General features: G+C 34.6%; 1 protein-coding gene across 3 annotated transcripts in view; it reads right to left on the reverse strand.

Annotated features, from left to right (window-relative positions):
- Positions 1 to 27,710, reverse strand: part of NUBPL (nucleotide binding protein like) — a 212,309-nt gene that overhangs the window by 122,166 nt on the left and 62,433 nt on the right. For 2 of the 3 annotated variants that reach the window (XM_032848885.1, XM_032848884.1), the window contains exons 5-6: positions 11,272 to 11,311; positions 11,091 to 11,181 (exon numbers count right to left, since the gene is read on the reverse strand). In XM_032848885.1, the coding sequence (XP_032704776.1) occupies positions 11,091 to 11,181; positions 11,272 to 11,311 (131 nt within the window). The remainder of the gene's footprint in view (positions 1 to 11,090; positions 11,182 to 11,271; positions 11,312 to 27,710) is intronic. The other variant, XM_032848886.1, reaches the window with a different exon arrangement.

Consider the following 27,710-nt stretch of genomic DNA (forward strand, 5'->3'; position numbering starts at 1 on the left):
ATTATTTAATCCCTCCAATTTTACCCAGACTCCTGATTCCTCCTCACTACTGTTTGACTGGAAATCAGGCCTGGAATTCAGTATTTCCCTCATTAATGCTCTAAATTACTTCCCCCTTTAGACTTTCTGCCATGCTGATCCTGAATCCAGCAACAAGTTTGCCCATGTCAGTTTTCAGATTTCAGAGAGTTGCTAAAGACATTACAAAAACTTAGCAAAACTAAAAAATCACCATATTTAGCATCCAATGGGCCTTTATGGGGACATAGGGATCCTATCATTAATCTCTTCATCTCTCTCTCTTTTTTAATTTTAAAAGCAGTTAAAAAGCACTACACCTCTGGACAGTTGAATGCCTAAGCCTGACCTTTTAGAACCACCAGCATTAGTTAAGCCACCTGGGATCATCTATTAAAAATGCAAACTCTTTGTTACTCCCCTGGATTTCAACTGAAAATTCAACTCAATTTTCAACTAGCTCCCCATATAATTTTTATGAATACTGAAATTTATGGATCAAATTTGCTCTTTTGAGTAAACTATCTTTTTCCTTCCACTGAGAAGATGTAAAGAAAATGTAATTCTTGTCTTTTTAGTACCAGGTACAATGGGTTCCCTCATCTACTCTTCTTTCCATTCTACTCACCAAACATAGAACTAGATTTATTTTCCAAAACTAATTCATTTACATAAATTTTTAATCCTGTTCCCTTTGACTCTTTCCTAATAAGACCTTCCCAATAATCCTCTCACATTCTACAGTCTTCAGTCCCTCTTCATTGTATCCTACGCCTTGGAAAAGGTATGGCTGCCTCTTTTGGAAAGCAAATGAAATGGGCTTTCAAATGGAAAGCAAATGAAAAGGGCCTCCTTAGGCCCTCATTCTATTTTCCTTTCCTTTTCCACACCTCGAAGCCCCCAGCATGGCCAATTTTATCTAACAAGCAGACTACACCTCTACATCCAGGGTCTTGCTGTGTGTATCCATTCTTAAACCCCTATGACTTTTTTCATTCACTGTTCTACTAAAGGATTACAAGTAACCACCTAACATCTATTATCTCCTTGCCCGTTTTCAAGCCTCATTCTCAATAAAATTTTATTCTTAAAACTTGGCAAACCACTGGCTCCCAAACTTGTCTACACAATGGTATCAGTTGGAGAACTCCAAAAATGCTGATGCCTGGGTTACATACCAAGAATTCATGATTTAACCAGTCTAGAGTGTGACCTGAAAACTGAAATGTTTGAAGTTCCTACATGATCCGGGTAGAGGTAGGGGCACCTGGGTAGCTCAGTCGGTTAAGTGTCTACCTTCAGCTTGGGTCATGATCTCAGGGTCCTGGGATCAAGCCCCACATCCGGCTCTCTGCTCAGTGGGGAGTCCGCTTTTCCCTCTCCCTCTATGTACACTCTCTCTCAAATAAATAAATAAAATCTTTTTAAAAAATTCCCAGGTGATTTTAATATTTAGGTATGTTGAAGAACCACTGCTCTAAACACTTAATTTTCATGACATTAGTATCCTTGTTTTCCTACTTCTTGAAGTACTTCTTTTCCTCTTTATTATTTTCCTTTCCTCCTACAAAATCACCCACTCTAAACTAGGAATGTCAATCAAACAGAAGTCCTCAACCCATTACTTTTCTCTTGCTGTAATTAATACAGCTGAAGCTATGAAAATAGAAGAGGTGTCTCAGGGAGGATGATGGTGATGGTGACAATAAAGATGATACCTAACATCAACAAATCTAATACCACACTGACTATATATGATGTATCATTATTTTATGAAGCACTGAAAGAGGAAAAGAACACCTAAGATGAGGAGGAATCTAATACAAGAATCCTATATACAGCTGGGGCCCCAAAGGACTACTCTCTCTTAAACTAAAGACAGATGAAATATAAAACCACAATTTAGAAATAAATTTCAAGGAAATGTTCATCTCTCAATTTGGGCACTGGTATAAAGCAGAAAAATACCTCCATAAGAAGATAAATTGCAAATTGTTAAGCATGCAGCTTTCACATCTGAATTCATACCACCAGACTGGTCTCAAAACCTCCAAGAGAGAAGTCAATTTAAAGTTGCCTCAGGTTGAAAGTGTCCCAGGTTACTGGAGAAACACGAAACCTCTGGGAAAGAATCTGACAAAGCCGGGAATAAAAGCAATTCTAAGAAGCCATCTCTTAGAAGATGCACCCTGATTAATGTTAAATCATACAAAAACAGTCTAATTTGTATTACAAATAATAAAATACAATAGAAACAGGGCACACTTAGAGTTACTTAATATGCTTATCATATTACATATTAAATCATTGAATCTTCACAACTACTTAACTGCCATAAGCCCCATTTTATATGTAAGGAAACTACAGCTCAGAGAGGTTTTGCCCAAGGAACATAGAACTAATTAGATGTGCAACTGAGATTGGAATCAAGCAAATGTGGCTCCAGAGTCCATGCCCTTAGTTCCTGAGCTATGGGCATATTTCTGGAGAATGTCAACATTTAAGTGGTATACAGAGAAAAAAAGGTATTAATCACAAGGGAAAATTATAAAAATGATAGCAGATTTCTCACTGGAAATGATGAAAGACAGAAGACAATGGAACGGCACCTTTAAAGAATTGAAAAAAATACCAACACACAATTCTATATGCAGTGAAAGTAAAAAAGATAAAATAAAATGAATGTTGAGAAAATTCTTCACCAGCAGACCCACACAACAAGACACTAAACAAAATTCTTCAGGATAAAGAAAAATGACAGATAAAACTCAAATCTAAAGAAATGAAAAACACACATATAGCAAATTACGGGTAATTACAGTAGACTGTTTTCTTAGTTTCTTTAAAGAATCACTATTTAAATAAACCAGTTAACACCGTATTGTGAGATTTGTTGTGTATATATATTTATTTTTTAAAACGTTTTTATTTATTTATTTATTTATTTATTTGAGAGAGAGAGAGAGAACGAGCAGGGAGAGGCAGAAGAAGAAGCAGACTCCCTGATGAATGGGGAGCCGAAGGCAGGGCTCGATCCCAGGACCTTGGGATCATGACCTGAGCTGAAGGCACCACTAAAGGATTGAGCCACCCAGGTGTCCCTATAATGTACATATATTTAAAATACATCGCAACAGGGACACCTGAGTGGCTCAGGTGGTTAAGCGTCTGAATCGGATCATGAGATAAAAAGCCCCACATCAGGCTCTGCATTGAATGTGGAGCCAGCTTGAGATTCTCTCTCTCTCTCTCCCTTTGTCCCTCCTTCCCCACTCCCTCTCAAAATAAAAAATAGATAAAATAGGGGCGCCTGGGTGGCTCAGTGGTTAAAGCCTCTGCCTTCGGCTCAGATCATGATCTCAGGATCCTGGGATCGAGTCCCGCATCAGGCTCTCTGCTCAGCAGGGAGCCTGCCTCCTCCTCCCGTCTCTCTCTGCCTTCCTCTGCCTACTTGTAATCTGTCTGTCAAATAAATTTTAAAAAAATCTTTAAAAAAAAAATAGATAAAATAAAATATATCACAACAATACACAAAGGATGGGAGGTGGTGAAGCAAACTATACTGTTATAAGATAATTAATTTTATAAGAAGTACACCACAATCAAGTAGGGTTTATTCCCATGATGCATGGTTCAGTATCTGCAAATCAATCAACATGATTTATCACATCGACAGAAAATATCAAAATCATATGATCATTTCAATAGGTGTAGTAAAAATTATTGACAAAGTACAACATCCGTTCATGATAAAAACCCTCAAAACAAAGCAGGTATGGAAGGAACATAGCTAACATTATAAAGGCCATATATGAAAAAACCCACAACTACCATCATATTCAATGGGGAAAAACTGAGAGCTTTTCCTATAAGATCAGGGACAAGATAAGAATGTCAATTCCCACCACATTCACTCAACACAGTGCTGGAAGTCCTGGCCACAGCAATCAGACAAGAGAAAAAAATAAAAGGCATCCAGATTGGTAAGGAAAAAATAATACTTTCATTATCTGCAGATGACATGATACTCTATAGAAAATCCCAGGGGCACCTCAGTGGCTCAGTGGGTTAAGGCCTCTGCCTTCAGCTTGGGTCATGATCCCAGGGTCTTGGGATTGAGCCCCACGTCAGGCCCTCTGCTCAGCGGGGAGCTTGCTTCCTTCTCTCTCTCTGCCTGTGTCTCTGCCTACTTGTGATCTCTCTCTGTCAGGTCAAAAAGAAAAAAAAAAACAACTTTATAAACAACAACAAAAAAGAAAACCCCAAAGATTCCACCAAAAAATTACATAATAATTCACTGACAAATAAATTCAGTAAGGTCAGAGGATACAAAATTGATGTACGGAAATCTGTTGCATTTCTATACACTAATAATGAAGCAATAGAAAGAGAAAATTACAAAGCAATCTCATTGATAATTGCATCAAAAATAATAAAATACCTAGGAATAAACAAAGGAGATAAAAGACATACACTCTGAAAACAATGATGAAAGAAACTGAAGACAACAAACAAAAATGGGAAGATATTCCATGCCCATGGATTAGAAGAATTAATATTGTTAAAATGTCCATACTACTTAAAGCAATCTACAGATTAATGCAATCCCTATCAAAATACCAACAGCATTTTTTACAGAACTAGAACAAATAATCCTAAAATTTATTTGGAATCACAAAAGACCTGAAATATCCAAAGCACTCTTAAAAAAGAAAAACAAACCTGGAGGTATCAAATTTTCAAATTTCAAGTTATACTACCAAGTTGTAATAATCAGAATGGTATGGTAATGGCACAAAAAAAGACACAAAGATCAAGAGAACAGAATAGGAAGCCCAGAAATAAACCCACAGTTATATGGTGAAGAGGAAACATTGCATCTCATAGATACTGCATCTCATATTCTATTTTTAAAGGTAGTGGGCTAAATAAATAAATAAAAAATAAAAGGTTATAGCCAATATTATGAACTCAGGTGTGATAAACTACAATTCAGGTGACATAATAAACTCCTATAAAATACAATAAAACTGAAACAAGATGAAATTAAAGTCTGACTAGAATTAATCCTCAAAAACCTTCTCTTAACCAAGGAGAAAAAAACAAACACTCCAGGCCCAAATTTCTGTGATAAATTCCACCAAATATAAACATTACATTTATGCTAATAATTTTACAACAACAATTTCACAAAAGAGAAGAGGAGGAAAGTACTTCCAAACTCATTTTACAAGACCAAGATAGCCCCCTACAATACCAGAAAAAGACACTACAGGAAAAACAAATTAGAAACTATCAATATTAATTAACATTAAACTATTAATATCTTCACAAATATGACATAAAACTTAATAAAATATTAGCAAATTTAATCTAGCAATATTTTAGAAGTAATTACAATATTACTTATTATAATTAAAATATTATGACCAAGAAAAATCTATCCTAGGAATGCAAGGTTGGCCTAACACAGAAAATCAATGTAAATTACCACATCCATAAAATGAAAGAGAAAAACCACATCATCATTTCAATAAATGGGGAGGAAAAAGCATTTGAAAAAAATTCAATGCCCATCCATAATAAGAACTCTTAGCAAACAAAGAAATAGGGAGGACAGAGGTCACCAGTGAAAACCTACCACTATCATTCTTTAAGATGAAATACTGTTACTGTACCCTACAGATCCAGATGAAGACAAGGATATCACCTCTCATCTTTTCTACTAGGCAGTATAATAAGAAAATGAAATGAAATGAAATGAAATGAAATGAAGTGAAATGAAATGAAAGAAATAGATAGGAAAGGAAGCGGTGAAGCTGTTTTACTTACAGACAACATTATCATGTGCATATAAAATACCTAAGAAAGTTACTAAATCACATGCATATAAAATACCTAAGAAAGTTACGATACTACTTAAGTTATACTCTGTCCTAACAGCAAAAAATTTGAAATTAAATACAAAATACAATTCTAAAACCATCTCAGAACATAAAATACTTAGAATAAATCTAACAAAACTCTAAGACCAATATACTAAAAACTATATATTACTCCAAGAAATCAAAGAAAATCTAAATAAATATAGAAACATACCATGCTCATGGATTAGAAGCCTCAATGTTGTCAGGATCTTAATTCACAAAACATTGATTTATACATTCAATACTATTCACTATACATTCAATAGCATCGTAGTGAAAATACTAACATGCTTTTCTGTACAAACTGACAAGCTGAATCTAAAATTTATACAGAAATGGAAAAGAACCAGTGTAGGTTCTTTTAATCTTAAAAAAAAAAAAAGTTGGAAGACCCACACCTTCTGACTTTGAGCTTTCTACACAGCTACAAATATCAGATAGTATGGTTTTGCTGTAAGGCTTAAATAAGACAGATGGAATACAATACAGTATTATCCAGAGATAAACCCATACACATATATTTCACCAATTTTCATCTAAGGTATCAAGTCAATTCAATGGGGAAAATGAAATCATAAAATAAATGGTGCTAGAACAACTAGATAAACTACTATGTGTTTTCCTACTCCAAACAATTAGTTTGATTCCGATATTATCTACCCTGGATATAGCATCAGATCCCACAGGTTAATTAAGGGCTCAGTCTGACTAAACTACTCCCACTTCAGATACCAATCACAAGTTCAGGTTGTTACCTATGCATGCTTCTGGACTGACTAGCTATAAATCAGAGGTTTCCATGACCTCCGCCTTCAGGTTTGATTAATTTGCTAGAGTGGCTCACAGAACTCAGAGAAACATTTACTTATGTTTATTAGTTTATCATAAAGGGTATTAAAAGGATATAGATAAATAGCAAGATGAAGAGATACAAAGGGAAAGGTCCAAAAGGGCCCTCAGAGTAGAAGCTTCCATCCTCAGGGAGCTAGTTTTGCACTACCCATCAGGATATAGATACACTCACCAACCCAGAAGTTCATCAAGAGTTTTCAGAGCTTAATCTGCACCCCACCCTCCTTCCCCTTCCCAGAGTTCAGTGGGTGGGGCTAAAAGTCCTAACCCTCTAAACAGTTGATCTTTCTGGTGATCAGCCCCATCCTGAGATTATCCAGAGACCCCACCCTAATTCATCTTACTAGCATGAACTCAGGTGTGCTCAAAAAGGGGCTCCACATGAGTTACAAAAGCTACTCCTATCATCAGGAAATTCCAAGGGTCTTAGGAGCTTTGTACCAGGACCCAGGAACAAAAAACAAATGTATTTGCTATTATACCAAAACTATGAAAAAATATAAACCCTTATCTCACTTCCCACAGAAAATTTAAATCTAGATGGGCAAGCCAAAGCTATAAAGCTTTGAGAAAAAATATATAAGAATATCTTCATAACCTTGGGGTAGATAGGCAAGGATTTCTTAGGACACAAAAAGCATTCAGCATGAAAAAAAATTTTTTTGATAAATCAGATTTCATGAAAATTTAAAACATCGGTTAATCAAAAGGCAATCCACAGACTGGGAAAAATATTCCCAATGCATATATCTGACAATGGACTCACAGCAAGAATATATTAAAACTCTTGCAACTCAAGTACAAGAAGAAAAATGAGCCAATAAAAAAAATTAGTAAGACTTGAATAGACACTTCATAAAGGAAGATACAGTGTGATATATAATATGCAACAGTAAGAAGATACTATTTTATACCCACTAGTGAAGAAACTGACAACAGCAATAGTGACAAGATGTGAAGCAACTAAAACTCTAATGAACCTTGTATAAGTATTTATAGCAGCATTACTCATATTAGCCAAAAACTGGAGTCTACCCAAATGTCCATCAATAGAAGAACAAACAGTATTTGATTATATTCATGTGATGGAATACTACTCAGTAATTACTCAATATTACTCAATAAAATTGAGTATTACTCAATTGAGTATTGAGTATTGAGTAATATTGAGTTATAATATTGAGTATATATTGAGTTATAATAATTGAGTTATAATAATTGAGTATTATAACTCAATATTACTCAGTAATAAAAAGTACTCAACTACTGATACAGGCAACAAGAGGATGATGTTCAAAAGCATTAGGCTAAGAGAAAGAAACCAGATAAAAAAGGCTATATAGTCTGTAGGGTTCCATTTATATGAAGTATAAGAACAAAACAGAACTCATTTATGATACTAAAAATCAGAACTGTGATGGCTTATCAATGGGGGATTGAACAGAAGGAAGCCCAAGGAAATGTTGTAGGGGGATGGAAATGTTCTCATGGTTATATAGGTATATACATTTATCAAAAAATAATTGAACCATACATGTAAGATCTCTGCATCCCATAGTACATATAACTTTAACTCAATAAAATATAAGAGACGGGGGTGGGGAAATACTGAACTTTCAGTTCAAATGGCAGACTGACCACAAGTATTTATCTTGTTCCCCCAAAAACTCCAACTAGGAAGAGACATGACTTTTGGAACACTAGTATTCTATTTATTATGTCCTGAAAAAATATAAAGGTATTTTCACTTAGGGATAATCCATCTATCTGTACACTTATGATTTGTACACTCTTCTATGTATATATTACATTAAATTTTTTCATCAGACAATGAATTAGGCAGCCTCCATAATCAACTGCTGTACAGAGCATCTACCCAGCTAGTAAATTTTCACAAGGGCTGTTAAACTTCCAAAAACTGGTCTACTTTTTAACGCAAAACAAAAAAACAAAAACAAAACACTCCTTAATTAGCAGTTGCCATGATCAGTACAGGTCACAGGGTAGTCCAAAAATATTAGGTTTTCAGCTCCAATTAAAATGAGCAAATGATAATGGTAACTTTTCAAAAGACTGCAAGTCTAATGTCCTAATATCCTAATATTTTACCTAATATCTTAGAGGTCTTAGGGAATACCTAGAGCATTCCAATAAAATAAGTAAAGGAGCCATTTTGTCACCCCATCTTCCATCCTGATATTTTGTAGCAAGTTTGCTAAAAATATACTTTCAGCACTTATCAGAGTAAACTGACTTTTATATGATTTATGTGTCAGAGAGCCAATTCTCCAAATCTCCACTAGCTCCTCAGCCAGACTATCAAATTCCATAAATAATTTAAAATAAAATAAAGCTTGGCATCTGATGAATGTTGAGAAGAACATGAATAATGTCAGATGACTAAAGTGATAAGAGTGTAGCTGAATTCAGAAATCAAAAATGTATATATTGCCAGCAACTAACACAATTATTCTACACTCTCTGACAGTAATCAGCAGTAGATAAAAGAGGCTGGGTTATAGAGGGATATTGACTGAGAATATGAAATGGAATCCTGCCCCTCCTCTCTTTCCCAATTCCTCACAGAATGAAAAAAACAATATATTCTGGTTCTTTCAGACTTTTGATCATTCACTTCTAGTCTAATAAAAGTTTTCTTCATTTATAAAAGCAGTTACTAAACTGCTAAGTTTGAATTTTAGGTGCAAATTTTTTGCAGCCTAATTAACTTGTATTGTCAGGTTTACTCTCACTTCTCCCATGGGACACTCCCTCTGTCCCTCTCCTAAGGGTATGTGCACATGGGTCTCTCTCTTCCACGTTCAGGGGTTCCTTTGTAGAGATGTTTTCACTACCTTTTGCAATCTGAGGTTTAAATGGAACTTAATACTCAAAAAGGACACTTAAAGGCAGGATCCTGCATCCCTCCGAGGGGAGCACAAACACTTAGCTAGGTGACTCTTATCACTGACTTGGGTCTCTAAGTCTCTGATCACTGTGGAAAGCAGAAGTATTTCCATCTTCTTGTAGCCATCCATAAGGCTTAGGAGAAAATCTGAATCATTTCCTGTTGAGAATTACAACGCTAACAGAGGAGGGGAAAAATGAGTACTGAAAATATTCTGATGACAAAATGAGAATTTTCCTTTCAGTGTCTCTAAATTTCTATTGATTCTAACTTTAAATATAAACTGAATAAAGACTGTTTTAGAATTTCCTTTTAAAAAAAAAGAGACTGGTTAATTCACACAAATAAAGGATAAAGATCAAGGTCACAAAGGAATTGATAAAGAAAGGGTATTGTTGGGAATATAACTGAAATAGCCAATTACAGAATCTGAGTATAAAAGGGGAGGAAATGCAGCTGAGAGACTTGAATGCACTAGTAAGTAGGAGGATTCTGGGACCAGAGATCAAAGAGCACATTTATGAAAACTGAAGCACAGAAGGAAGACAAGATGTGACAATGAAAAAAGAAGAGTTTCAGAGTCCAAGACATGTTTCATCTATCAACTCTTGCAAATAGAAATGAATATAGAAATAACTATGATTGAAATTATCAACCTATGGCATGATGCCTGACCCAAAGTGAAATCTGAATATATCAGGGTAATTGCTGTAAATGGTGGAAAAATTCCAAATTACTTATGGTACTTACCTAGAACATAATTAACTGTAAATTCACAGTTACCAGAAAAAAATTAAAATTATTTCTATAAATAATATATAGCCCATCTGATATTTTTAGATTATCCAATCAACTGTTCTCTTCCTTAAGGATAAATTTAAGTTGATTGGAAAGATATTATATACATAAATACAGAGCCAGATATACTCAAAATAAAACAAAATTTCATTTTGGTCTTAAGCAATTTTAAAATGAGCATGATTTACATAAATTTTTCTATATCCAAAAACTTCTATACTGCCCTTATAATTCAATATTGGCCATGATGAGATTAACCATAAATTTAAAGAAGAGAGATTACTTATCAAATAGATTTGTCTCAAAACAGACTCAACAAGCAAAAGAACAATGTAAAATAAGATGTTACGATTTTCCCTACTTCTAAGCAATAGGGAAGATTAAATCACAGACCAGTGAAATTGGTCTTTGTACCAAAGAAGTCATTATATATTCAGTTTATCAGCTGGATTCTTTTTTTTTCTATCAGCTGGATTCTTCTGCAAAACATCTCAAACCTGACCACAAATTTTAACAACTCTCCAATCAGCAAATGCATTAACCACAGTGTGCCAATAATAAAATGATACTCAATGCAATTTTCTTACCTGCCTCAATAGTTTCTCAATAGCTGACATTACCATAAGGCCTCTCCAAACAACTGGTGCAGTCTCTTCAACCAGGAAGCCCATAGACATACTGCAACAGTAAACCAAAAATGCAACTAATTTATACACATTAATCAATATTATTCTGAAAAGTAGCATAAAAAAAGTAACATATACTTACCAAGCAATACCATAATTCAAAAGAGGCCTCATTAGATTGCCTGAAATTTAAAAAACAAAAAAAACCCTCTCTTTTAGAATATATAAACGTAATGACCTATTTTCTTATCAAAAAGTGTCTAATTAACCAAAAATGTATCAAATTAAAAATACAAATAGCTACTCATACTGCTACTCTTTAACTTTCAACTGATTCCACCTAAATCTGCAATAGTTTAAACATTATACCAAGCATACAACCAATACTTCCAATAGATGCACATCTATAAACAGCTAGAATACAGTTTTATTAAGAAACAACCCACCTAGGGGTGTTTGGGCAGTTCAGTCAGTTAACCATCTGCCTTTGGCTAGGGGCATGATCCCAGGGTCCTGGATCAAGCCCCGTGTCAAGCTCCCTGTTAAGCAGGAAGCCTGTTTCTCCCCTGCCCCTCCCCATCACCACTCAGGTTCTATCTCCCTCTTTCTCAAATAAATAAAATCTTTTTAAAAAATAAAAGAAAGAAAAAAAGAAACAATCCATGTATAATTTTTAAGTGTCTCTAAAAAATAGCCTCAATAAGTAATTTTATCTACCAATTTTATTCATATATAGATCTATAAATTACATTCTTATGTTTATGTAGTATGCATTTACAGGACAAGTACACAAATATGCACACATGCATCTAATAAGTTCTCCGTATTTCTTTTTTCCTTACTTAAAGAATTTGTAAAGTATAAAAAATCCAAGAGTAGGAAAAACTCTACTTTGTATCTCAACATAATAAAAGCTGTATATGAAAAACCCACAGCAAACATCATACTTAACAGTAAAAGACTTAAAGTTTTTCCTCTAAGATCAGGAACAAGACAAGGATGACCACTTCTGCCACTTTTATGCAACATAATACTGGAAGGGCCAGAGCAATTAGACAAGAAAAAGAAATAAACAGCATCCAAATTGGAAAGGAAGAAGTCAAGTTTTCCCTTTTCACAGACAATATGATCTTATATATAGAAAACCCTTAAGATTCCACAAAAAAACTACTAGAGCTAATAAATGAACTCAGCAAAATAGCAGGATACAAAATTAACACATAAAAATCCATTGCATTTCTAGACATGAACAATAAACTGAAAACAAAATTATGAAAACATTCCCATTTATAACAGCATCAAAAAGAATTAAATACTTCGGAATTAGCATCACCTAAGAGTGAAAGACTTGTACATGAAAATCTCAAAACATTGCTGAAAAAATCAAAGAAGACATAAATAAAAGGAAACACACATCATGTTCATTGACTGGAAGACATACTATTGTCAATATTGTCCAAAGCAATCTGCTGGTGCAATGCAACCTTATCAAAATTCCAATGACATTTTTTGCAGAAATAAAAAATTCCATCCAAAAATTCATATGGAGTCTGAAGGGATCCCAAATAAGCAAATCAATCAAGAAAAAGAAGAACAAAGCTGGAGCATTCATACCTCCTGATTTCAAAATTTATTACAAAGCTACAGTAAGTAAATCAGTGAGATATTGGCATAAAGACCGAAAACAGATCAATGGAAAAGAACAGAGAGCCTAGAAATAAAACCATCATATATACAGTCAAATGGTTTTTTATGGGAAGCCAAGATCATTCAAGGTGGAAAGGACAGTCTTTTCAACAACTGGTGCTGAGAAAACTCGATATCCACATGCAAAAGAATGAAGTCAGACCCTTATATATATAAAAATTAAGTCAAACTGAGAGCTAAAACTGTAAGACTTTTAGAAGAAAACAGAGTAAAAGCCTCATATCATTGGATTTAGCAATGTTTTCTTGGGTATGACATCAAAAGCACAGGCAAGAAAAGTAATAGACAAACTGGACTTAATGAAGAAAAATTTTTATTTAAAGATTTTATTTATATATTTATTTGTCAGAATGAGAAAGAGAGAGAAAGCACAAGCAGGAGGAGCAGAAAACAGAGGGAGTAGCCCGATGCAGCACTTGATCCCAGCACTCTGGGATCATGACCCAAGCCAAAGGCAGACATTTAACCAACTGAGCCACCAAGGCATCCCTGGACTTAATGAAAATTTTTAAATGTTGTGCATCAAAGACAATATCAACAAGTAAGAAAGCAAGGCACAAAATGAGAGAAAACATCTATAAATCATATATCTTACAAGGAATTCATATCCAGAACATATTAAATCTCAAAACTCAACAATGACAATAAAAAACAAAGCCTAATTTGAAAACCAGCAAAGGAAGTGAAAAGACATTTCTTCAAGAAAGATATACAAATGGCCAAAAAGCACAGGGAAAAATGTTCAACATCACTGATCATTGGGGAAATGTGTATCAAAATTAAAATAAGATACCACCTCATACCTATTAGGATGGCTACCATCCAAAAAAACAAAAACAAAAACAAAAAAAAAACCCAACCCACAAGCAAAAACAGAAAATAACAAGTATTGGTAAGAATATGGAGAAATCTGAAGAAGACTTAGACACTATCGGTAGGAATGTAAAATGGTATAGCTGCTATGGAAAATAATAGGGTGGTCCCTTAAAAAATTAAAGATAAATTACCACATGATCCAGGAATTCCACTTCTTGGTACATACCCAAAAGAGATGAAAGGAGGGTCTCAGCATCTCAAAGAGGTATTTGTCCACTCATGTTCATAGCAGCATTATTCACAATAATTATTCACATTCCACAATATGGAAGCAACCCAAGTGTCCACTGACAGGGGGAATGGATAAAGCCAAGTCTCTCTCTCTCTCACACACACACAGTGGAATATTATTCAGTCTTTAAAAAGAAGGAAATTCTGACATATACTACAACATGGATGAACTATGAGGACATTATGCTAGGTGACACAAAAAGAGAAAAAGTGTATGATTCTCATCGGATGAAGTACTTAAAGTAGTGAAAATCATACAGACAAAAAGGAGAATGGCTGTTGCCAGGGGCACAGAGAAGTGTGTTACTGTTTGAAGGATATAAAGTTTCAGTTTTACAAGACAAAAAGAGCAATGGAGATGGATGGTGGTGATAGTTGTACAATGTTATGAATGTATTTAATACTACTGAACTATATAACTTAAAAATGGTTAAGATGGTAAATTTTATGTTAGGGTATTTTACCATAATAAAAAAAATATTTTAAACTCTACTTTGTAATCTGAGACAAGTTACATTAATCTCAAGGGAAAAACAATCTGATTATGCCCAAATTTTAAAAAAATACACTTTATATAATCAACTAACAAGTATATAAACTATAAAGTAGTTTAGATTACTGTAAAATACAGTTTCTTTTATCAAACTATCTGTGCAGCCACATTCCCATATATAATGGAACATTACTCAGCCATCAAAAAGAAGGAAATCTTGCCATTTGCAACAATGTGGATGGAGCTACAGTGTACTACACTAAGCAAAATAAGTCGGTCAGAGAAAGACAAATGCTGTATGATTTCACTCATATGTGGAACTTAAGAAACAAAACAGATGAACATAGGGAAGGGGAGGAAAAATAAACTAAGATGAAAACAGAGAGGGAGGCAAACCATAAGAGACTCTTAACTGTAGGAAACAAACTGAGGGTTGCTGGAGGGGAGGTGAGTGGAAGAACGGGGTAATAAGCTGATGGGCATTAAGGAGGGCACTTGATATGATGAGCACTAGGTGTTATATGCAACTGATGAATCACTAAAATTCTACCCCTGAAACTAGTAATACAGTATATGTTACCTAAATTAATTCAAATAAAATATATTTTAAAAAATAGACAAGTTGTACTATAAAATGGTTACTGAAGAGCAATATCCTACAACCCTCTCCCATTTCTTAATTCCCAGAGCCAACAACTCTCAATTGATTTTTTTAACTCCTTATTTTGAATTAATCTTAGGCTTATAGAAAGTTGCAGAAACAGTACAGAATCCTCATATACCCTTTATCTAGCTCTCCATAATGTTAACATCTTACATAACCATAGTATAAATACCACAATCAGTAAACTGATAATGATTCATTAATCTGTGAACCTTATTTAAAGTTTCAAAGTCTTCAGTTATCTCATAAAATATTATAGGATATAGTTCTTATTCATGAACACAGGCACACTTTTCATGCACTCATCCTCTCAATATAATTATATCACCATTTTTATTAGATAATCACATAAAGGTTATTAACAGCTGAGTAATACAGCATACAATATGATTATTTTTCCTTTGTCTCCCTAAATTGGTGGTAGAGAGATCTTTGTGGTACATTTATGTGTGTCCTTCATTTTCTATGTATTTCCTAGTAATTTGTTCCTAAACTACCTTCCAGTTGTGTAAGTATCAAATATATTCATCAAATGCACTAGGCATTAATGCTCCTTATCTTGAAAAACCCTCTGCTGAACTTTTTTTTTTTTTTTAAGATTTGAGTTATGTATTTGACAGAGATAGAGTGAAAGCACAAGTAGGCAAGGTGGCAGGCAGAGGGCGAGGGAGAAGCAGGCTCTCTACTGAGCAGGAAGCCCAATACACAGTTCGATCCCAGGACCCTCGGCATCATGACCTGAGCCAAAGGCAGCTGCTTATCCAACTGAGCCACCCAGGTGCCCCTCTGCTGAACTCATTATAGTGTCTTTAGAAAAACAGAAGCTTACTTTTTAAAAATATGTTTTATATATTTTTATATTTTTCAATGTGCGTGTGTGTGCATGTGTTTTCTTTTTTAAAGTAATCTCTATACCCAATGTAGGGTAGAGAGATTTACAACCCCACAGATCAAGAGTCACATGCTCTCCTGACTGAGCCAGCCAGGCACCCACACAAGTTTTTATTTTTATGTAATCAAATAAATTAATTTTTTCCTTTATGGTTTATCCTTTTTCTTACTGAAGAAAGCCTTCCCTAATATATCGTCATTGAGATATTCTCTTATATTGTCTTCTAAACCCTTTATAGTTTTACATTTCATATGTAAGTCCTTAAACCATCTGTAATTCATTCTGTGTAGCATGTAAGAATCCATTTTCTATTCTTTCCATGTGGATAATAAATTGTCCTACCATCAATAATCTGCAATGCCAGCTTTGTCATAAGTCAGGTTTCCATATATGTGTAAGTCTGTTTCTGGGCTCTCTATTCATGCAGTTCCACTAATTTGTCTATTCTCAAGCCAAAACCAAGCAGGGTGCGTGCCATACCTTTACAGTAAGTTCTACTCTGTGGCAGAGTAAATCACCTACCTGGTTCTCTCTCTTCAGGAGTGTCTTACGTATTCACAGCCTTTTGCTCATCTTTATAAATTGTATACTCGATCACTTCCCACAAATGGAAGTTTGACTAAATTTGTGAGATTACTAGAAAAAACTGATGTCTTTATAAAATTCTGTATTCCTATCTATGAATATCTTGTTTTTCCGCTTATATACATCTTTGAAATCTTTCAATAAAGTTTTAGAATTTTTTCCACATAAAATTTGTACACTTTTTGTTATATTTATATTTTGTTATATAGGTGCCCTGTATTTCGTAAGCTATTTATACATTTTCTGAAAATGTATTTTCTAACTCATTATTGCTAGTATACAGAAATTTAATTTTCTCATATATTATCCTTATATCTAGCCGCCTGCTAAATTCTCTTATCCATTTTCAAATTTAAAGTTTTTTTAAATTTTCTATTTTAATAATGATATTTACTACAAATAATTACAGTTTTCTTTTTTATTCAATTCCCCATTCATGAGTGTTACTGTGTTTGGATTCATTTGCAGATTAGGAGTGACTGTACGATGTTAAATAAAAGCTGTGATACCAGGACTCCTTGTCTCATTCCTAATTTTAAATGAAATGCTTTAACAGTTCACAGTATGATGCTTGCTATGTATTTTTTATAAATCAGGTCAAGTAAAATTCCCTTTTAGTCCTAGTTGAAGAAGATATCGATATAAATGCTTATTCAGATTTATAAAATGCCTTCCCTGCATCTTTCTGAATTATCATATACTTCTCCTTTAACCTACTAAAATGGTAAGTTACATTAATAATTTTTATTTTTAATGTTGAACCAAACTTGTTTCCCTGGATTAAACCCAATTTAACTACAATATAGTTATTTTATAAATGCTAAATGGCTTGTTAATAATTTGCTTAAAATTTTTTATATACATTAATTAGAGCGACTGGCCTATAATTTTCCCTTTTCAGAAATTCTTCTATCCTACTAAGGTTTTACCAGCCTCATAAACTAAATTGGGAAGTATTATATATTTTTCTCTTCCATGAATTTGTATATAAGATTGGAATTATTTATTGAATATTGGCTTGCTATGTTCATGGTAAGATTTTTAACTACTGATTCCATTTATTAATGGAATAATATAGATCTTCTATTTCTTCCTCAATCTGATTTAGTTATATGTATTTTTCTAGAGATTTCCCATCTCAACAAAATTTTCAAATGTATTAGCATAAAGTTGTCCAAACATCTTCTCTACTTGAAACCCATGGTTATACCTATCAAGTTCTATTTTTTATTTCCAATATATTTATACATCTTCTCTCCCTTTACTTTTTAATTTTACCTGGCCATGCATTGTCTAACTTATTAGTCTTCAAAAAACCAATTTTTGTTCTCTTGATTCTTTACTGTATCTTTGTTTTCAAGTTCATTAACTTCTGCTCTTAATCACTTCCTTCTTTCTACTTTCTTTGGATTTATTGCATTATTCTAACTTCTTAAGTTAAACAGCTCATTTATTTTCAGTCTTTCTTCTTTTGTAAACATAAATCAGAAGGCTATCTCTAAATATTATTTTAGCTTTATCCCACAAGTTTTCATTTTCATTATTTCTCCTTTCAACCACAGGTTATTTAGAAATTGTTTTTAATTTCCAAATGCATAGATGTTTTTAGTCATCATTTTGTTATAAACTTCTAAAGTAATTGCGTGGTAGTTAAGGAGTGCAGTCTGAATGATACCAATCTTTGAAATTCACTGAAACTTGCTTCATGGCCTAGTCCGTAAATCAATTTTTGTAAATGTTGTAGGTGTGCTTGAAAAGAATATTCTATTTACGGCCATTAGATCAGGCTTGTTTATAGGTAGTTATTCTTTACCTTCAGTAATACTTTTGCTTTAAAGTCTATTTTGTCTGATATTAACATAACTATACTTACTTTCATATCACCTGATTTATGTTTTTCAATCCTTTAACTCTCAACCTATGTATATTTTTATGTTTTAGGTGATATCTCTTGTAAATAGCTTTAACCTATCTGGGTTTTGGTTTTATTTTTTGTTTTCTCTTGACTTACAATATTATGCTTTCACTGGTAAGTTGTGTAATATTTATATTTATATTGTTGATATATTTGTACTTAACATCTACCATTCTACTTTGTACTTTCTTTACCTCACATTTTTTAGTAGTCTTATTTTTTTAGATTCTTCCCCTCATTACATTTTTCCCTCTTTTAGAATAGAAATCACATATTCCATTTCTACTCATACAATGATTATCTAGTATTTTTAAAAAACATATTTAAAGTGTACAGTTAAGTAATACTTCTATCTTCTTCCTCTTTGTTTCAAATCCAATCACTGTCCCTCCCAAACCAACACATGTGCCATTGTTTTCCTGAATTTTAGTTCTATCTCCAAAAATTCTCAGCCATTATCTCCTTAAATGTCTCCTCGGTTAGTTTCTCCATTATCTCCTTCTAGAACAATGATTAGACCTATGTTGGACTTTCTGGTATCCTCCACGTCTCTCAAACTTTTCATTTGTTTTCCAGTTCTTCTCTATGTACTATGTTCTGAGTACTTTCTTTTCATCTATATTCCAGTTAATTTTCTGTTCAGTTGTGCCTAATATTATCTGCCCATTTCTTCCCAGAGACAAGGACAAATCTAACACATATGCCCAATAACCACTAATGTAGGGAAGATTTATTTCATTGGTCACTTAAGGATGACATCCTAAGGGTGCCCAGCTCTTACATGGTGATTCTCCATTGAACTTTCCTCCTGCCTTAGGTGCCAAACTTTGTCTCCATTCCTTCACACACAGTCCTGTAAAATATAGTCCCTATACCCCCAAGGATTATCAGATAACATCTCGGTAAATGCCAATTCCAGTGCCCACTTACACCAGTCGGGTCACACTATTATTTCTGAGTTCTGAGAAATTCCCTTCCTTTCCTACTATCTTAGACATATACTGAAAATTCATTTTTGTTAATATTCCATGTAATATTTTAAGGTCTGCTATTCCTGGAGAGTTTGCCATATTGCCAGTACTAGAAGTGGAAAGCTACTGATTTTTAGTGATCTTATACCCCCTCTGGTATCTTCCAGAACTCTTACTTTTCAAATAGTTTTCTGATCATTTCCTTAAATTTTTCTAGGTGGACAACCGTATTTTGCCTTTCCTTTTCCACTATTAATAACCCCTACTACTTTTTCTTGTTTTAGTGGATTAGCTAAAACCTGCAATAGCAGGGGTGCCTGGGTGGCTCAGTGCATTAAAGCCTCTGCCTTTGGCTCAGGTCATGATCCCAGGGTCCTGGGATCGAGTCCCGTGTCAGGCTCTCTGCTCAGCAGGGAGCCTGCTTCCCTCCCCTCTCTCTGCCTGTCTCTCTGCCTGTTTGTAATCTCTGTCTGTCAAATAAATAAATAAAAAAAAAATCTTTATAAAAAAAAACCCTGCAGGGGCACCTGGGTGGCTCAGTGGGTTAAGCCTCTGCCTTCGGCTCGGGTCATGATCTCTGGATCCTGGGATCGAGCCCCACATCAGGCTCTTTGCTTGGCAGAGAGCCTGCTTCCCTCTCTCTCTCTGCCTACTTGTGATCTCTCTCTGTCAAATAAATAAATAAAATCTTTAAAATGTTTAAAAAAAAAAAAAAACCTGCAACAGCAATGGCACTACAATTGTTTTTAGTGTAACATGGAAAAGATTACACCAAAGTAAAACAGGAGAATATGGATATCATCTATTCACCTAATCCTCCATTTGAAATAGATGATCTAAGGACTTAGATCTGCTCAAAACATGGCTTTAAGTTCAAACTAAAATTGGAAATTTAAACTATGTGTTATGGAGTGAATGTTGTGTTCCCGTCTAAATTTATATGTTGAAATCCTAACCCCCAATGTGATGGTATTAGTAATTAGGTCATGAGGGCAGAGCTCTTGTGAATGGGCTTAGATACTCCATGGAGAGTTCTCTTGCCCTGTCTGCCATGAGGACAGAGTGAGAAGACAGCTGTTTATGAAGCAGTAAGCAGTTTTCATTTTCATTATTTTGATCTTGAACCTTGATCTTGAACTTTCTAGCCTCCAAAACGGTGAGAAATAAATGTTTGTTGTTTAAGCCACCCAGCCTAGAGTATTTTTGTTATAGCAGCCTGAACAAATTAAGACACTGGGACAGTCCAAAGCCTTTTTACAAAATTAGAAACCAAAATCTCTAACACCATATGTGAATACTCTTTAATCTACTTTATCAGTATGCCTAATCCCAATTCAGGGAAAATATGTACTTTAAATATTTCTTGTAGTTTAGTGAATAATAAATTGTAAACTGAAACTAGCAATGTGAGTAGGTTCATCATCATGTTAAAATGCATTTCTTAAGAATTTAACAAGGAAAAATGTACATTGAGAGTCCTAACCATGTGCAGCATATACAATAAAAAGAAAGTTAGAGGCACATTCTTCTTTATCTTCTCCAGCATACTAGTAAGCAAAATCAATAATGCCTAAAAGCATTTTATCTTAATTAGTAAAATTACCAGAACTGAATGACCACACAAACTGAAACCATACTTTTAAATTAGTAGAGAAAGGTTCTGAACAACAACTAATGACTTCAGGTACAAATTAGTTTATTTGCCCTAAAATTTTATTTTTAAAAAATGTGTACAGCAATTCCTACACAAAACCAAATAGAAAAACTAACAAAGTACCAGTGGTTGAAAGTTTACATTGAAACTTTGGAATCCACTGTCCTGTAACAGCTTCACCATTAGCTAAAGTTCTCATGATACAGATCATTATTTCCTATTTCCTCCTACCTTTGTGATAGCTCATATATTGAAGCACAAAAGATTCTTACTGCAAGTCAAACCATTTCAACTGCCATAATGCCATTCACAGAATGAAAGACACTATACCACATCCTCCTCACTCTATTACAACAAAGTTCCATCATTGCTAACAGATGTGAATTTAATTAATGGACTGTGTGTCGCTAGTGGATTTCAACCAGGTTTAGGGATCACTTTTATATCATAAATTAATTGTCAAGCTAGAAAAGACATTGTGACCATGTCAAACTGAAGAGCTAGGCAAAAAGGAAATAGGCATAAGAAAGTCTGCTTTAAATCTTTCTATTAAAGTTGAAATTGTTAAATGTTCCAAGGATAACTCTCATCTAGAATCAGATTTTCTTTTTGTAGGGATACCACTGTTCATGAATCACCTAAATAGTAGACATTCCCACTTAAGTTGGTATTAGCAATAAGCTGAAAAATCTCTGTACCTTCTACTCTGTTCCCTGGTTCCAAAAATAAAAGAAGAGTTTTAAATACAGCTGAACACCAAGGTTCAGGAATATATTACTGAAAAAAACTGTAAGTTGAAATCACATAACAGAGATATTAAATCCATTTTTTTAAATGAGGACAGAGAATATGCACCCTCATTTCATGAATTTTAAAGAATACTTAAACATAACATAGATGCAATAGTTTATAAAAACAAGCTTTTATCCACATATTCACGACAAGACATTCAAAGGGTACAACAACCTTCAGAAAGTAGGAAAGGACACCCAGTATGAAGTTTACAATTTCACATTCTCACCATCTACTTTCCTATTTCTTCTTTTCTTTCTAAAACCAAGATCCTTTCTCATGAGACATCAGATGCAAGAAAGAAGTTGCAACCTATTCTTTCAGGAGAACTTCAAGTGGCTGGATTTGACAAAGTAGTTCCACCAAGTTAGTATCCAGAAAAGGTTTAGAATACCCTACTTGCTTACTGGAAGAAAATGATTTAGAAAAAAGATGAGTAAAGGTAAGAAAATGGAATGGATCAAAAAGCAAATGCCAACCTAGACTACCTAAAAGCAGTATTATAATACTGTATCTAGAATTAGAAAGGAAAGAGATCTAGAAACTTAGAGAAGGGAGCAGAAAGACTATAAAGAAAAATCTTCAATGTTTTTCCAATTTTACACCTATCACTTTTAATATTAAAATTTCATTTACCAGGGCACCTGGGTGGCTCAGTCGATTAAACAATTGACTCTAGGTTTTGGCTCAGGTCATGATATCAGGACTCTGGGACTGAGCCCTGCATTGGGCTCCATGCTCAGTGGGGACTCTGCTTGAGGATTCTCTCCCTCTTCCTCTGCCCCACCCCCACTTGCTCTTTCTAAAATAAATAAATATTTTAAAATGTTTTCATTATGGGGACACCTGGGTGGCTCAGTCAGTTAAGCTGCTGCCTTCAGCTCAGGTCATGATCCCAGGGTCCTGGGATCAAGTCCCAAATCAGGCTCCTTGCTCAGCAGGGAGCCTGCTTCTTTCTCTGCCTCTGCCTGCCTGCCTGCTTGTGAGCGCACACGCTCGCTCTCTCTCTCTCTCTCTCTGACAAATAAATAAATAAATAAATAAAATCTTAAAAATTTTCATTATGGATAAAGAAAATGTGCTTGGTGTGTACACACACAATGGAATACTACTCGGCCATCAAAAAATGAAATCTTCCCATTTGCAACAATGTAGATGGAACTAGAGGGTATTATACTAAGTGAAATAAGTCAATCAGAGAAAGACAATTATCATATGATCTCACTGATATGCGGAATTTAAGAAACAAAAAAGAGGATCATAGGTGAAGAGAGGAAAAAATAAAATAAGACAAAATCAGAGAGGAAGACAAACCATAAGAAACTCTTAATCATAGGAAACAAACTGAGGGTTGCTGGAGGGGAGAAAGGTGGGGGAATGGGGTAACTAGGTGGTGGACATTAAGGAGGGCACATGATGTAATGAGCATTGAGTATTATATAAGACTGATGAATCTGTATCTCTGAAACCAATAATACATTATATATTAATTGAATTGATTTTTAATTTTTTTCAAGATTTTATTTATTCATTTGACAGATATCACAAGTAGGCAGAAAGGCAGGGAGAGAGAGGAAGGGAAGCAGGCTCCCTGCCACTCAGAGAGCACGATGTGGGGCTCGATCCCAGGACCCTGGGATCATGACCTGAGCCAAAAGCAAAGGCTTTAACCCACTGAGCCACCCAGGTGCCCCTATTAATTGAATTTAAATTAAAAAGTTAGTAAATCCCCTAAAATAAAATAAAATAAATTGCACTTATCTTCAACATACTTTCCCTTTTTGTACCACCTTGGAGTCTTACTATCTCAATCCCGGGCATCCACCCATCTCAAAACTGAAAGCCATCCAGGTATCCTTTTTAAAATCCAATCTCTATCCCAAGGAAAGAAACTGCCCCTTTCTTTTCCAACACATCCCTTTCTTAATCAAAACTCATTTTCTCATGCGTTTCCATTAGGAAAAGAACCTGAAACAAGTAAATCACTTTGAGAGCTTAAGCTTTGTAGAAGATATAAGTATTTTTAAATGGAATCTACTCAATAGAATATAAATGGGGAGGGGCACCTGGGTGGCTCAGTCAGTTAAGCCTCTGACTCTTGATTCTGGCTCAGGTTATGATCCCAGGGTTGTGAAATCAAGCCTCATGTGGGGTGTGGAGCCTGCTTAAGGTTCCCTCTCCCTCTGTCCCCTGTCCCTGCTCACATGCACATGCATGCTTTCTCTCTGTCTCAAAAAAAAAAAAAAAATATATATATATATATACATATATATATATATAAACGGCAGACTATCTATATAAGGGATATTTTAGAGCAATGGTGGTATCTTAGACTCTTGTCTACTATAGGGCTAAAATTTTATTCATTTACTTAATCACTCAGCAAATACTAACTAGAAGCATAGAGAATAAACTTGATATCCTACCTCTGAAAACTTGCTAATTTATATTGTAGATTTAACAGGAACAAATGAAAGGAAAGCTAGAAAAAACCAGGTGAAAATGAAACTTTCGGTAAAGACGATAAATACATGTATGCATGTATGCTCTAACTTCCACAAACCATATACCACCATTCCTGGCCTCCGGCCACTTTATACCTGCCTTGGCATCATTAAATGATCACTAACTAATTGCTAACTGATCACATTCTTTCCTGCTGAAACCAGATAGAAACTCGGAATTTTTCTACATTATGTTCCAGGTAACCAGTTAATATTTAAGATGGAAACAATGTGAGATCTTAAAGGCAGTAGTCAGGCATCTGGGAAGAAAAAATTTAAAAGATGACAGAATGAACCACTTACATTCACTCTAGAGGAGTAACACAATAAGAGTTACATTTTTTTTAAAGATTTTATTTATTTATTTCACAGACAAAGATCACAAGTAGGCAGAGAGGCAGGCAGAGAGAGGAGGAAGCAGGCTCCCCGCTGAGCAGAGAGCCCGATTTGGGGCTCCATCCCAGGACCCTGGGACCCTGACCTGAGCTGAAGGCAGAGGCTTTAACCCATTGAGCCACCCAGGCACCCCAAAAGTTACATTTTATGTCATGCAGCACTGCATGCAGAAGGTAGTTTACAGATACTGTCTTTCGATGAAACCTTACAACAATCCTATGAGGCAAGTGCTTATCTCCATTTTACAGTTAAGAAAAGTGGAAGTCTATCCCCAGCTTCCTCTCTGCTTATCTAAATCCCTTTCTTCCCTGGCAGCCTCCATACCAGCTCTCCAAAATCATTTCCTCTTCTTATCTTCTCTAGGATCTAACACTTACCAAATGTTATCCTGTATGATTGTTTACTTTTTGTGGCTCCAAACTATCTCCCCCCAAAAATACCATATTCCCCTTACTTAGTGTAACTGGTACTCAAAACTTATGTTTGTACAATGACCAAAACAATTTTCTGAATAGCTAAATAGTCAAAAGTAAATAGATACTGAAGGAAACCTGCAAACCCTATATTTGGTCATCCAGGCATTTGTAGTACAGTAAAATATTATTTATTATAAGAAATTAGGGGTCCCTGGATGGCTGAGTCGTTAAGCTTCTGCCTTCAGATCAGGTAGTGATCCCAGGGTCCTGGAATCGAGCCCCACATCAGGCTCCCTCCTTGGCGGGAAGCTTGCTTCTCCCTCTCCCACTCCCTCTGCTTGTGTTACTGCTCTCACTATCTCTCTTTGTCAAATAAATAAATAAAATCCTTGAAAAATGAAAGAAAGAAGGAAGGAAGAAAGGGAGGAAGGGAGCGAGGGAGGGAGAAAGAAAGAAAAAAGAAAAGAAAAGAGAGGGGGGGAAAGAAAGGGAGGGAGAGAGGAAAAGGAAAGGAAAGGATGGAAGAAATTAGCCACTTATTAGCTGTGGCCTTGAACAAGCTGTTTTTATATGACATAAAAACTCTTCAAATGTCATACTTTATATGAAGTAGTTTAAGATCAGAAAGCTAAAGTAAGCTGCTCAAAGTTAAACAGCTAGCAGCAACAAAAGCAGTAAGAATTTGAGACTAGAGCAGTTTCATTTTAAGTTCCATATTATTTCCATGCACATATCCAAAGAATCAGGGTGCTGAAGATCATGCAAATACATATATGATCAGAAGATAAGATACAGTTGGAAGGGTAGCTAATAGAGATTTTCCTTCTATTGCTTTATGACACCCAGACAAGTTCTGTGAAATTATTTAACAGCTCTGATACACCAAGTTATTCCATAAGTAATGTGAATTCTCTTTTAAGTCAATTTTTAAGTCAATTACAAGTTCTTAGGATTACTAGCATTACAGTAGACTGTTTTGGTTATTCTGACATAACTTTTAACCAAATTTTTGTAATTCCCCAATCCTTCTGTTTATGTGGTGACTTTTCAGCCTTCTTACCTAATTTATATCTCAAATAAGACTGGTGTTCTTCTATTAGCCCTCCTGGCATTTTAAGCAGCAATAGTTAAATGCAACTACAAAGGGTTCTGAAGCTGGGATATGAAACATACTAATAATACATGCCCACAAGCCAGTGACAAAAAATGAGCATTTAGCAGAAAGTCAGCAAAACAGGAGTGAGATACTAGTACTAGAAAGCCTTACGACAAGGGCTTAACACAAAACTTATTGTACTAAAATACCTGTTAATGCATATGCTGTGAAGCAAAAAAAAAAAAAAAAAAAAGTATAAATATAGAAAAATAAAGACAAGGGGCACGTGCATGGCTCAGTCAGTTCAGCGGCTCACTCTTGTTTTTCAGCTCAGGTCATGATCTCATGGGTCATGGGACAGAGCCTCAGCTAGGCTCCGTGCTCAGAAGGGAGTCTGCTCCAAGATTCTCTTCCTCTCCTTCTCCCCGCAGTCCTGCCTATGAGTGTGCTCTCCCTCAAATAAACAAATAAATCTTTTTTTAAAAAATGAAGACAAAATTATGACTGCCATTATAAAAGTCCCAATTAAGAACGTAAACAGAATATAACAGAGAAAATAACTAAATGTACAACCAAAGACAAAACTACTGGCTTCACTGTGGACTTTATATCAAAGTGGTTAAAAAAATTTCATAGACTCAATTTGTTTTAAGAGGAAAAGACAAAGCATAGAAATGAAAAACTATTTTAAGAAGACTACTAAAAAAACTGATCTAACATAACAAAAATGATGTAGTAAAAAGACACAGCTGTAGAATATAAATAAATTACAATAAAAACATAAAAACTATAAAATAAAAGATAATACATTTATAAAACTCAGGGGCCAACTCCTTTCCATAAATATTTTGTGTATACAATAAAAGCCTTAGTACATTACCCATTTAGTTATACTAGAGGTTTGGTGGCTCATATGACTAGGCCATATATCAGAGTATATATACAAGAAATTAGAGGGAAGAAGGAATAGCAAGTATTGTCACTGATGTCTGTGACCCCACAGTAAACTAGACACTGTACAGAAAGGTAATGAAACACTGCAATATCAGATAGTTGTGTGATTTTGGTTATAGGGCTACCATTAAAGTATTTCTACAATAGTAAGTGCTTTTAAAAATTCCATTCTACATCATTTAGGATTAAAAGCTTATATAATAGCTGTAACCCTAATAAACACTAAATATAAATTACAATTGTTTAAAAATGAATTTTATTTTATTCATTTATTCATTTTAGTGTTTACTGAAACACTAATCACTTAAGAGAATTCTATCCATTCATTCACTCATTCACTTAGTATATAGTATCAAATACTTCAAAATTTAAAATCATTTAAAATCACAAAGTTAACAGGTCAGATTCTCTAGTATGTTTGATCTCTTAACCAAC

Source organism: Lontra canadensis, unplaced genomic scaffold (genome assembly GCF_010015895.1).
Source record: "Lontra canadensis isolate GAN:19392208 unplaced genomic scaffold, GSC_riverotter_1.0 scaffold214, whole genome shotgun sequence".
Taxonomy (NCBI): domain Eukaryota; kingdom Metazoa; phylum Chordata; class Mammalia; order Carnivora; family Mustelidae; genus Lontra; species Lontra canadensis.